General features: G+C 45.5%; 1 protein-coding gene across 1 annotated transcript; it reads right to left on the reverse strand.

Moving 5' to 3' along the window:
- Positions 1 to 2,115: 2,115 nt before the first annotated feature.
- AHSG (alpha 2-HS glycoprotein) lies at positions 2,116 to 13,773 on the reverse strand. The gene is made up of 7 exons (XM_053390676.1): positions 13,480 to 13,773; positions 10,469 to 10,579; positions 7,996 to 8,080; positions 6,221 to 6,387; positions 5,020 to 5,130; positions 2,680 to 2,796; positions 2,116 to 2,377 (listed from the first exon to the last, which is right to left on the reverse strand). The coding sequence occupies exons 1-7, from the start codon at positions 13,696 to 13,698 to the stop codon at positions 2,123 to 2,125; spliced, it is 1,065 nt and encodes a 354-aa protein (XP_053246651.1). The 5' UTR covers positions 13,699 to 13,773; the 3' UTR covers positions 2,116 to 2,122.
- Positions 13,774 to 13,983: the final 210 nt, after the last annotated feature.

Raw genomic sequence — 13,983 nt, forward strand, 5'->3', positions numbered from 1 at the left:
CATCATCATCATCATTTTATTATTTACACCCCGCCCATCTGGTTGGTGGCTTCCAGCACATATGAAAACATAATAAACCATCAAACATTAAAATCTTTCCAATTCAGGGCTGCCTTCAGGTGTCTTCTAAAAGTTTTGTAGTTCTTTATCTCCTTGAGATCTGATGGGAAAGCATTCCACAGGGTGGGTGCCACTACCGAGAAGGCCCTCTCCCTGGTTTCCTGTAACTTCACTTTTCACAGTGAGGGAACCGCCAGAAGACCCCCGGAAGTGGACCTCAGTGTCCAGGCTGAGTGATGGTGGTGGAGATGCTCGTTCAGGTATAGTGGGCCGAGACCGTTAAGGGCTTTAAAGGTCAGCACCAACACTTTGAATTATTGTGCTTGGAAACGGTGAAGATCCTTTAGGACAAGTGTTATATGGTTCTGGTGGCTATTTCCAGTCACCAGTCTAGCAGAGGGCCTTTTCGGTAGTGGCGCCCGCCCTGTGGAACGCCCTTCCAGCAGATGTCAAAGAGATAAACAACTACCTGACATTCAGAAGACATCTTAAGGCAGCCCTGTTCAGGGAAGTTTTTAACGTGTGATATTTTACTGTATTTTTGGTTTTTATGGAAGCCGCCCAGAGTGGCTGGGGAGGCCCAGCCAGATGGGCGGGGTATAAATAATAAATTATTATTATTATATTATTATTATTAGCTGTGGTAAGAATGGGCGAAGTGGGGCTGTGTGTGAAGAGAGTTTGGGGCGGATGCTGGAAGCTGGGAGACAGAGGCTTGTCTTGCTCACTGTTGGACTCAGAGCTGTGTCTTGGGTCCTTCCTAGAAATCCAACAGGGAAGCAAGACCTGTTGGAGTGTTAATGCTGTGAGCCTCTCCATCCTACGCTCAGATTGTATTTACAGTCATACCTCTTGTTGCGCTAGGTTCATGTTGCGTCTTTTTGGCTTGCGAACACGGCAAGCCAGGGTATACACTTCCGGGTTTCACTGCGCGTGCGCAGAAACATCCTGCACGCTTTGCGCATGTGCAGAAGCATTCTGCACACTTCACACATGCACGGAAGTGCTCTATTGCGCTCCGTGCTTGCGCAGAAGCGCCGCTCTAGTTGCAGACTTTTCAGAACGGATCGTGTTCGCAACTAGAGGTACCACTGTATGTGTAAATAAAACCACATACCCTAAAGACACTACAGTCTCTGTTGACCTTCATTCCAAGGAAACTGAACCCAGGAGTTTCCTTTCGCTTGGATATTGGGGTACATGCCACAGTATGTTCAAGCCTTTATATTGGGAGAGGGAAACATCTGGCCCATCAGATGTTGCCTAACTGAATCTCCCATCATCCTTGGGAAATGCCACACTGCCTGAGGGCTGATGGGAGTTTAGAGGCGGGAAAAAAGGCGAGGAGCGTTTTGAGTTTCGTGTTTTATTTTGGAAGCACCTTTGTTTTGGTTTGCATATTGTTAGAATATGCTTTTTCCAGCACGGTCTCCATAATGTAGCACTGCAATTTTGGACACCGGAGAAGGAAAGAACAGTAATTCCTAGAGAATACACCTGATATATCACTGTGGTCCCTTCTGTCCGGTGCTGTGTATATTCTTCCCTTTCGAAAGAAGAAACCCCAAACCACACCTGCTTCTCCACCCAAGAGTGCCATGAATCTGTCAGCTGAATAGTAGAGTATGCAGATTAGCAAATTGTTATGTAATTTGCACAACTGATCCTGCTTCTGCCACCCACCAAGGGGAGGAGGGACAAGGAATGACACACAGGACAGAAGCCCCGCCCTAATACTGCCCCTCCTGCCCCTGAGTTTTCCACCAAGCATGGAGTCCTCGTTTTCTACCTTGCATCTGTCTAAAGGAGGCAGAAACTAAAGATAGCAGGGAAGCTAGAAAACGCAGGATCTGTCAGAAGCACCAAAATCTGCACTGGTAGAAAGCAGGCTGACACAATACTTTCTTAGGACAGGCTTGGCTTTTGGGGGGGATGTGTGTGTGAGAGAAATTATCACTATTTTGCTGCAAGAATGTGAGTTCAGGCTTGGGAGAATATACAAAGGCGTTTCATTGACCGGGCAGGTCCCGTCGTTTCTATCAGCTCTCGCAAGCAGGCTCTCCTATATCTTAAAGTGGCGAATCCTCCCTGGGCATAAGGGTGGCAGAATTGCTGGGAGTGGCACAGCTTCCACTGCTCTCTTGACGACAGGCTTTGCTGCCACGACGGCTGGAGCTTCGGCAGAGTGAGATTCATGGGACGCGTGCGTGTCGTTGTGCGAATGGATGAGGTCAAGGACCCTGCGGCCAGTTCCAGGGGAAGGGATGTTCTTCCCAAGATGATGCAAGGAATGCTCGATGAAATGGGAAGCGCCGGCCTAGAAAAGAAAGCCATTATGGGAGTTGCTGGGCCAGGGTGCTTCTCTGGAAAAGTGGGTGGGTGGAAAGGTAACGGGAGCCAATTGGGGAAGGCCAAATAATTAGAAACATTCAAAGTCTGGGTGCTACAGGATTTGGTGCAAGAGGAGAAGTGGTTGTGCTTCAAGTCCCAAAGGGCTTTGGTTTCCAAGCTAGCTTTCGTGTACACCATCAGACCCTCCCCAGTGAACCTCAGAGCAAGCAACCGGTTGTGAATTCTGTGTGTGAATTGCTGAAAACCATGTTTAAAAATTGCACCTACCTGGTGATCATATAAAGCACAATCTAGGGTGATCTCCTCTGCAGGTGGAATGGGCTCACCACCAAGAACGGGAACAGGAGGCAACTGGATAACGGATGCCTTGCAAAACCCATTACGCTTGATAAGGAAGAAGAAAGAGAGAGCAGTTAAGACATCCCCACAGGGACATCCGAAAAGAAAATACTTCATCTCAGCCAGGCAGCATGGTGTAGAAAATTCCACTCATTCCCACCTTCCTCACATAAACCATCCAAAAAGTGTGGGAAACGATCGACTAGAGTGGCATCTGAAGATGTGAGTAAAACCGCTTTATTTATGTAGGTTTATATACTGCATTTTTCCATCGTTGAAGTTAAGACGGTTTTCATGTTATTCCCAATGAGGTCACCCACCCACCTGTAGATAAGTCCCAGACCTGTTGACCTTTACTCCATACTCAGGGACATAATAAAGTTCAGTGGGGTATGCAAGCGTAGTTTGTCTTGCATTCTGTATCACTGATGGGGAGCAAGTAGGCACTGCAAATTAATAATTATGAACAGGTGTGAAGAATGCCCTCTCGACTTTGTAAATTAGAATATGTAAGTGATTTAATTAGAACAATGAAGAAACAAATGGGAAAATAAACATCTCACGCAGGGAATTTACAGGATACAAAACTGTTTTCGTGATTTTTTTTTTTTTAATATCTCAGCATGAATGGAGGTCAAGAAATCAGTAGCTGTTGATAAGGGACTAAGATCAGGACTGAATGTAATTGGATTAACTAAGATTTCGGAAGCAGGAAGAAATAATAACTTTGCACCCCGAAACCCAGCACATGGGAAGTCACTCAAAATGTATAATTGGCCATATAATTGATCTATATTTGGATGGGAATTGTAATTTGATATTGAAAAAAATGTGGCTGTTATTGGATTTTAATAATTGAAAATTAATAAAAATTATTTACAGATGGAATATGTAAGTGAACTGTGGGGATTGTGGTCCAACATTCTGAAAGACCACACAAGACTGACATCAGGTGATCAGGGATGACTCAAAAGTGCCAGTATTCTGCAGGAGGGGTTCAAGGCAATTCCACTGTTATTTAGATTTGTGCAATTTAAAAGTAAGTTCTTTGTTGCCAAGAAATAAAACATATTGTTTTGCAGTTAGGAAAGAGATGGGGAAATGCATTGAAATCCTTGGGGTGAACAAATGATTCATGGCAAGCCATATAAATATCCTGTAAGCAAATAAATATCAGGATGAATGGACATGACCTCACCTTAAAAAACCACACAGAATGAATGCTCAATGAAGTTTATCCTCCTTGCAAGCTCTGCGCAAGTGTATCAGGTTGAATGTGCAGTTAAAAAGGTCACCAGATTTATAGATGCCACCCCAGTTTCTGATTTGATCCTGGAATGTCCTGCATTTCCTTAGGACGTCCCTATTTTCATCGTAGAAATGTTGGAAGGTATGGAGTTATGCAACCCCTGAGCCAAGGAGATGAGTAACTACAGGGCTGCTATACGTCCAGATTTTCCTGGACATTAATGGGATTTCAAAGGCAGAATTGATGTCTGGGGGGAATTTCCGAAAGGCGGCTCTTTGTCCTGGATCTTAGAGAAGTCAACCCAAAAACTGTGGTTTTTTTGGCTCAAGATTTCTGGTGGTTTCCTTCAAAAAGCTCAACAACTTTGGGGTGTCCTGGTTTTTACTTTTTGAAATATGGCAACCCTAAGTAACTATACAACCTTTAGGAGACAGCTGAAACCAGTAACAGCATGCTGTTCTAACCAATGAAATGTACACAAAGCAGCCCAGTATGGGGAAGTGTCTTAATGTTTAATGTTTTAATATGTGTTTATACATGTTAGAAGTCACCCAGAGTGGCTGGGGCAACACAGTCAGATAGGTGGGGTATAAATAATAAAATTATCACTGTGGAATGGGACGTCCCTATTTTCATCGGAGAAATGTTGGAGGGTATGAAATCCTGAGGAACCCAAATCCTGAGGAACCCAATGCAAACTTCCAGTGTCTGGCGATTTGAAGTCTGGCAGAGCTAGCAACTCGCTTGTGAACATGGACCAGATTTAAATCACTTTCACTTGTGAGAAACAGGCATTTCTAGACCTGAAGTCTAGAAATCTTCGAGTTTATATATGTATTTTGCTATAGAGAGAGGGACTTGTAGCCATGGAGGTCGGAAATGTGTGGACTTCATTGTTCAAATGCTTTCTTAAAGGCACAGGGGCCCCGCAATGCAGAAGGGCTGGCAGGCCTCATTTGACCACAGGCGTTACCAGTCCTGGAATCTGCACTAAATTAATTGGGATCCCATCCACTTACCGCATGCTCATCTGTCGCCACGTGGCAGTGTTCTGCAGGGTCTTGGGCTTGTTGCCTTGTGCAGTTAGTGGCGGCAATTGCAAACTCCACATGTGTACCTAGAGGCATATGCTGGGAACGTAATAAGGAACATTTTAGCTGTCTCTCTCAAATGCCGCAACTGAGCAGAAAGAGTCATACAGAATATTAATGATATAAATGGACATTTGCAATGCTGGGGCACTTTTGTTCAGTTTCCACTCCCTCCCACCAACCCAGCCTATGAAGCTGCCTTCTAGCAACTCAGACCAGTCCTTCTTTCCAATGGAGGTTAGGCTCAGGGCAGCTATGGGGAACCAGCGTTTTTAGTGGAGCTGGTAGCAAATCATTTCACACACACATCCTTGACCCGTTTCACAGCCTGCCGCTTTGTTCCGGACTCAGTTCAAAGCGCTGGACTGGACTTTTAATCCTTGAGCACCTTGGGACCAGGGTGTCTCAGGAACCACTTCTCTCCAGATGTTCCCTTCTCCAGGTCCCTTCACGGTTGGAGGTAAAGTGAGTGGGCACTGGAAGCAGGGCCTTCTCTGCCATGCCCCCCCCCCACATTTGGACCATCTTTCCAAGAAAGATACGCCTTAACCCTTCACTGCTCACTATTTGCGGCCAGCAAAAATGCTCTTAGTCCAACACTCTTGTTTGGACTATTTGTTTTAGAGGATAAGCTTGCCGTTACTACTTTTTAATTAATTGGTGTTGCTTGGTTTTGTTTTTGATCTGTTGTGCCCAAATTCCCTCTGCCCTTGCCTGAAACTTGCTGATGGTCTTCATAATTTGTCTGCCCATTGTGGTGATTGACATGCACTAGGCTAAACGCAATGCAATTCAGAAGAAGGAGTAATAAAAATGAAATTAAAAATGGATTTGAATATTGAATGCAACAGATATTTTGTCTCCCTCCTCCAACTACAGACGGCGTGGACCGCCAGAATGAAACCTGCACACCAGAATGGACCATTTGGGAGCCGAGAATTGTGTTGCAAAAATCTGAAAGAGCAAAAGTAGAAGGGATAACTGCGTTTAGATCTGTGCATCAGTACTAGAAGTGCAGATCAGCTTGCCTCGCTTAAACATGTGAACTGAACAATGTCTTCAAACATCCCTGCTCTCTACTCTCTCTGTAATAAGGCAGCACTGCCAGTGGCCCTGTCTGAATACTTACTGAGGTAAACCCTCTTGAAAGCTCAAGGAGCTGGTAGTGGGTTCCATTGACATTTTCAGCGTTGAACTTGGCGAGCCCAGAATTAGCTGCCTCCTTCAACTTAGGGTCATCCAGTTGTGACAAAGGGTTACAATCAGGGCAAACATTGATAATATCTTCAACTGAATCTAAGGAAGAAAAAGAGAAAAGTACAGGATGTTTTTATTTATTTATTTAAGTGAGTAATGTTTTGTTGCTGGCTGCTCCAAAAGGTTTAGGATAGCTGATCAGTTGCTGACATAGGCTGTTGCAGCCATTTTGTGTTGGCAGAAACTTAAGAAATGAACATTTAAGGAATTTATTATATTTTTATTTTGTTCTTCCTCCAAGAACTCACGATGGCCCTGCAAATACCGAGGTCCACCTCCAAAGGCCTTCTGGCAGTTCCCTCACTGCGAGAAGTGAAGTTACAGGGAACCAGGCAGAGGGCCTTCTCAGTAGTGGAGCACCTTCTTATCAGAAGTCAAAGAGAAAACGACTACACAATTTTTCATAGACATCTGTACCAGGAAGTTTTCACTGTGTTTTTATATTATGTTGGAAGCCACCCAACGTGGCAGGAGCAACCCAGTTAGATGGGCAGGGTACAAATAATATGTTGTTGTTGTTGTTGTTTGTATTTTATCCAAAATTGCATAGAAAATGTGTGTGTCAGAAGAAAATGCTGGACAATTTTCCTGAGGGTTAATAAAAGAAAAGAAAAACCAATTGGCAAACTCATTTGGAAATGTGGAGAAGTGAACTCAAGACTGGGAGAACGAGACACTGAGAGGAAACAGAAAAAGACCTGTTGTTGTTGTTTAGTCGTTTAGTCGTGTCCGACTCTTCGTGACCCCATGGACCAGAGCACGCCAGGCACTCCTGTCTTCCACTGCCTCCCACAGTTTGGTCAGACTCATGCTGGTAGCTTCGAGAACACTGTCCAACCATCTTGTTGGACCGACCTACCGACCCATTATAAGAGCTGTGTGGTCCCTTCATGTTTATATCAAGGACAGGGAGCCTGTGGCTTCTCTCCAGATGTTGATATTTGGCTATTGTCCAGGCTGGCAGGGGGTGATGGGATCTGGAGTCCGACAGTATCTGGAGAGCCACAAGTTATCCATCCCTCGTTCATGCGCATGATTTTGCCAGGACGTGCCTTCCAGACAAAGATACAGCACACAGGTGTACCGAAGGCCACAGGACACACCTGACGGATGTACGTTGTTGTTTTTAAGAGCGCCAGGTGTGGTGACATCCAGTCAGGATCAAGTCCACATCTCACAGAGCAAGGGTTTAATCTTGTGCTACACAGTCTGTAGGGGGGAAAAGCCCCAGATGTCTCAGGGACAAACAGCACCTGTGAAAGAATGGTGCTCACTAGGGCTGAGAAAGGGTTAACACCGCCCCCCACATTGTGCTACTAGTTCTCATTGCCCCACCTGCAGCTGCTCTCTCTCTCTCTCTCTCCCTCTCACTCTCTCTTTCTCTCTAACTTAGATTGAAGTGGAGAACCTTCTTCAAGCTAGCGGTGCCTTCTGGGAACCCTTCAATGAGGCCACATGGAAGGCATCTGAGAGGCAGCGCATATCCCTAGGCCAGGCAGAACGACTCAAGGGATGTGCCAAACTGGGCTGGGGAGAGGTGTGCCCAGGGGAGAGTCATGGTAAATGGGGTGAGTTGGAGCGTGGGGCATTGACCCCCTATTTCTCAGCCCTGGTGACCGAGGACTGCAAAGCAGCCAAAGAGATTACCTGGAGTAGAGTGACATTTGCTAGACAGCACTTTGTAGGCTCCATCCACAATGAGGAGTTTGACGTCGCAGTCCCCTTCAACAGCCTAGCGGTTCAAAGGAAGAGGATTATGGTTGGTTATGATGGGAGCAAAACCCAGTTCCACAGCATTGTACATCATTGTACACCTTGTATGTACACTGTACACCTTGTACATCGGCCTACGCTGACCTGTTTGGCAATGTTTTGGACCTCAACGTCCGTTTGCTGTGTTGACAAGGACTGTCGGAAGCTCTGGTCCAAAATATCTGGGGAATGCCTCGTGGGCCAAGGCTGGTACACCATGCTATGCGTCTCCCAGGCGCTGAACCCAAAAGGGACCAAAACCCAGCCTAGCAAGCAGTCACTGCCCTGGTCACCTGTGGTGGGTAAGAAATGCCTCAAGGTAAGCAAACTGGGAAGTTTTTGCAAACTGGAATACTGCTCCCCATACCTTCAGGCTATCCTGGTGCTCCGGTGACTAATATAGCCAGTTTATTGTGCATAGAAATACGGTACACAATTAACCATTTATATTGGATGACAATTGCCAACAGATTTTTTGGATCCTTGTGAAGGCCGTTGGACTAAGTGGACCTTGACCTGAACCCTCTAGCCATGCCTTACGAACAGGTGTCTTTAAAAATAGCATGGTGGACTTGGGTAGACTTCATCACAAGACTGCACCATGATCATTTTTCTGTTTGCTTCTCTAGCCACATTGATGATATTAGTCAACACATTTTTTATTTTATTTTTTTTTAAAATCCATCTGTTGAACTTGCATGACAAGTCCTTCAGGCTGGTAGGCTCACGCTAAAGAAAATTGTAATAAGCTACCAGAATTGCCAATGCAGTTGACAATTATAAACAAAGGAGCCACAGAACAACTTCCACGAATAGTCAAAGTGGGAAAAGATGCCGTTCTAGAAATAATGAGATAGATTTGAATTACTTAGTTTCTGTCTCATACTTTGACCAGTTGAAATAGAACTTGGACGACATACCATATAATTCAAAGGAGTCCAGATTTTAAATTTGAGACCACAGATTCAAGCACTAAAGCTTTTATGTGTGGCAAATATTTAGGTTTTGGGAGGTTGTATTTATTATTATTATTATTATTATTATTATTATTATTATTATTATTATTATAGGATGTGTTTGTGATCCCGAACACAATCAACTTTCACTGTCAATTCAAATTTTGGCACAATAGGTTATGCAGAGTCAGTCTATCTATCTCACTACTCTGTACAAGGGCAGGCAGTGGCTCTCCAGGGTTTCAGGCAAGGAGATGATGGAAAATTAGGAGGTCTGGGATAGCTCACCTGGTAGAGCATGAGACTCTTAATCTCTGGGTCATAGGTTCAAGCCCCACATTGGGCAAAACATTCCTGCACTGCAGGGGGTTGGATTAAATGACCCTTCCAACTATACAATTCTATGACTCTATGAACCTAGAACCCTCAGCATGCAAAACAGCTGCTCCATCCAGGGGCGTACGAAGTGGGGGGCAGAGGGGGGCGATCCGCCCTGGGTGCCACTCTGGGGGGTTGTGTGTGATAAGATGGCCCCTGCCTCCCTCCAGCTGTAGAGCGGCCGAGGGCACACACAGTCAGTATGGGTGCTGCCGCTCTTGCACGCTGTCCATATGGGCGTCTGTACGGGCTGCCGTGCGTGCGCACTCCGTACGGGATGCTGCACATGCACAGTCCGTACAGAATGCCACTTGCGCGGCAGTTTGTACGGATGGTGTGTGCGAGTGGCAGCTCGTATGGACGCTGCACGAGCTGCTGCGCTTGCGCACTCCGTACGGGATGACACACATGTGCAGGCCGTATGGACGCTGTGTGTGCGCCACCAGGCGGTTCGCCCCGCCCATCGCCATCCTGCCCCAGGTGCCAGAGAGGGTCCCTCCACCACTGGCTCCATCACTGAGTCACAGACCTTGAATGTTGGACATCATCACCCGCTGAGGTTTGGTAAAGGTTAGGGTACCTGAATTCCACTGGAATGTATCAGACTAATCTTTAGCGGCTGGTCGTCCATTAAACTGTAACTGGGTTGTTCTTGTGGACAACCTAGTACCTGCTGAAATCCTTGCAATGTGTAGTTGAGTAAGTGGAACTTGATTTGATCCATAAAGGCACTTCCCACGCTCTCAATCAAGAGACTTGCTTGAGGTTATATTGCTCAGGCAAGTTATGCCTTAAAATGTTAAGGGATCCTGAGTAAGAACGCTTGCTGTGTAAATTAAACTTTTGTTGGGTGCAACTTTGAAAAGTAAAATCAGCACCGTCCTGGTCAGCAGGGCAGTTGAGTTCCAAGCAGCCAGCCTGTATTGACATGCCTTTATTATTATTGCTATTAATTTGAATAAAGATATGATGCATGCACCCAAGAATCCATGCTTAAATTCTCCACAAGGTTAGCAAAAGGTCCAGGAACTCACATGCTGTGTCTGTGGCCTTATGGTACAATTTTCAGCAGGCAGTGGGTTCGACACATGGCACTCAGTCTCCAATAAGTCCAACTCAAGGAAGGCTATCTTCCCAAATGGCCTCTGTGGAGGAGGAAATGAGAGAAGATGAGTAGATTAAAAAAAACTAAAAAAAAAACTTGCTTACATTTATTTAACCAGCATATAGCTAAAAGGCCCACTGGGAACCAGACAGAGGGCCTTCTCGGTAGTGGCGCCCACCCTGTGGAACACCCTCCCTTCAGATGTGAAGGAAATAAGCAGCTATCCTATCTTTAAAAGACATCTGAAGGCAGCCCTGTTCAGGGCAGTTTTTAATATTTAATGCTGTATTGAACACTTGATTGGGAGCCGCCCAGAGTGGCTGGGGAAACTCAGCCAGATGGGCAGGGTATAAATAATAAATAATAATAATAATAATAATAATAATAATAATAATAATAATAATAATATCTTTATTGTCATTGCCCCCTCTCAGGGACAACGAAATTACTTGACTGCTCCATAAAAACACTAATTAAAACAATACAGTATAGTACAGCAAGGAAGATTAGATGACTTTCAAAGTCCAGGCTTCCCATTCAGGGCTGAGATCGCTCTGGAGAAGAAGCTGTTCTTAAGACGGCTCGTTCTTGTCTTCATCGTCCTGTATCTCCGCCCCGACGGCAGGAGCTCGAAGAGACAGTGACCAGGATGCGATGGATCTTTTACTATGTCCAGTGCCTTCCTATGGCACCTTGTGGCATAAATCTGCTCTAAGGTGGAGAGTGGGCAGCCAACAATGCTCTCTGCTGCCTTAACAACTCTGCACAACCCCATCCTGTCCTGGGTAGTACAGCTTCCGTACCACACACATAAGCCATAAGTGAGCACGCTCTCAATGGCACAGTGATAGAAGGCAAGCAGCAGTATTAGACAGGAGTGCCTGTTGTGCTCTAGTCCATGGGGTCACGAAGAGTCAGACACGACTAAACGACTAAACAACAACAACAAGAACAACAACAACAACTATTATTATTATTATTACTATTACTATTATTATTAATCCATTGAGTGCTTCACAGTGTCAGTTCCCCTCTTAACAGATGTGCCAAAACAGAAATTTCTTCAAAATGCTTCAGTGTCATTGCCTTTGGTACTTCCTTCCAGCTCCCTTAAAGAGAAGAGGACAGGATGAAGGGGAAAGGGAAATCTATCAATGTTTCCTGGCCTGAGAGCTTCTGTAGAGACTTGCTCTGAACTCCTGGCATTATGAAGCTTTATTGTAAGCCTGGCTTGCTTCTTTCCTGTTCTTGAAGCTTATGTTTAATTTATTTATTTATTGCGTCTTATGCCACCTTTTATTCCAAAGTGCTCAAGGTGGCATATGTGGTTAACTGTGCAAGGTAGGTTTGACTGAGAGGCACTGACTGGCTCAATGTCACCCAGTGAGCTTCATGGCTGATTGGGGATTGGAGCCCTCAGTATATAAATGCAACAAACAAACAAACAAACAAACAAGTGGATGTTCCTGGAGAGTGGTGCAGACTTTGAGTGGTGCTCAGCTAAGTACAACTAATTATACCGAGGGCTTTTTTTCCAGATGGAACTCAGTTCCAGCACCTCTCAGGTGGACACCATTGCCATTATAAGAAAACAAGGCGTTCATGGTGTGTTCCATCACCTCTTGAAACGAGTGTGCATGAGTAAATTAGGGCTATTAATTTCAGTGGGTCTTCTCTGCATAACTGCCACCCCTTCATTCCCACAACACTTTCGGTGAGCCATTCAGGACATGCACAACTTCAGAATTGGGTAGATGTGCATCTTCCAAATGCAATAGGGACACTCACTGGACAATAAGACATTTGGATGCCTTTAAACAACTGAGTAAGACGTGCCTATGTGCAATCCACACCAAAGCTTCCATTGTCCGTGTGGGTACACACTGAACCCCAATAGCTTCTCAGTGGAAGGTTGGTAGTGAAATAAACCAACATCGAATAAACGATTCAAAGTGTTGGTGCTGACCTTTGAAACCCTAAACGGCCTCGGCCCAGTATACCTGAAGGAGCATCCCCACCCCCATCATTCAGCCTGGACACAGGACCAGTGCCGAGGGCCTTCTGGAGGTTCCCTCACTGCAAGAAGTGAGGTTACAGGGAACCAGGCAGAGGGACTTTTCGGTGGTGGCCCCCGCCCTGCGGAACACCCTCCCATCAGATGTCAAGGAGATGAGTAAACTATATATTAAAAGACATCTGAAGGCAGCCCGGTATAGGGAAGCTTTTTAATGTGTAATGTTCTATTATGTTTTTATATATCTTGGAAGCTGCCCACAGACCCTCCCAGTGTCCCTATTTTCCAGGGATGGTCCTGGATTTACAGAAGCCATCCTGGTTTCTGATTTGATCCCTAAATGTCCCGCTTTTCCTTAGGACATCCCCTTTTTCATCGGAGAAAAGTTGGAGGGAATGGAGTTATGCAACCCCCGAGCAAAGGGGATAAAATACAACCTTTAGTAGACATCTGAAGGCAGCCCTGTACAGTGGTACCTCGGGTTAAGAACTTAATTCGTTCTGGAGGTCCGTTCTTAACCTGAAACTGTTCTTAACCTAAAGCACCACTTTAGCTAATGGGGCCTCCTGCTGCCGCCGCGTGATTTCTGTTCTTATCCTGAGGTCTTAAACTGAGGTACTATTTCTGGGTTAGCGGAATCTGTAACCTGAAGCGTCTGTAGCCCGAGGTACCATTGTATAGGGAAGTTTTTAATGTTTAATGTTTTATTATGTTTTTATATATATTGGAAGCTGGGGCAACCCAGTCAGGTGAGTGGGGTGCAAAAAAATAATATTATTATGATGATGAAACCTCATAATGAAGGTTTTGTTCTGAAGCAGGGTATTGGACTGGTGCCGCACAGTTGGAGAGCTTGCATAGCCTTCACTCACCCCTCGTATGATCTGGAGAATGACCTTCCTCCCCACCCGCCGGGAAGCACTTACCCGAGGGAGAACCTTGACCTTCTCGATCCTGTTTAGGGCGTACTTGTACCCGTGGTTATTTTTTGCGTTGATGTACTTTACCGCGAAGTCTGCCATGTGCTCCGTCTCAACGTCATCGCAAGCAGGAAACTCTGCCTGAGGGAGAACAGGGAGTACAGCTGCGCTTGCTATGCACCCCAGGATCAGACCCAGGAGCGCTGGAGCTACCAGAGATCTCATGGCTTCGCCTGCAGAAGATCTAAGGAGGAGGGTTGTGCTGGAAGGAAGGGTGGAAGGAGCCACAGCAGAGCTCCCATTTATACAAAGATGAAGCACCCGCCTCCCATCCTCGGCCCACAAGGAGGCCCGCAATATTTGTTCTGGGTCCAAAAAAGCGACTGCAAACAACAGAAAGGGAAAAGTAAATATGTGCAGGACATTGAGTTAAAGGTTTATTAGATAAGGGGGAAATTGCAAAGTTTGCTAGAAAGAAGATGGCATGGGCAAAAAATCTCAAAGTGTCAT

The sequence above is a fragment of the Podarcis raffonei genome, chromosome 5 (genome assembly GCF_027172205.1).
Source record: "Podarcis raffonei isolate rPodRaf1 chromosome 5, rPodRaf1.pri, whole genome shotgun sequence".
In the NCBI taxonomy this organism is placed as follows: Eukaryota; Metazoa; Chordata; class Lepidosauria; order Squamata; family Lacertidae; genus Podarcis; species Podarcis raffonei.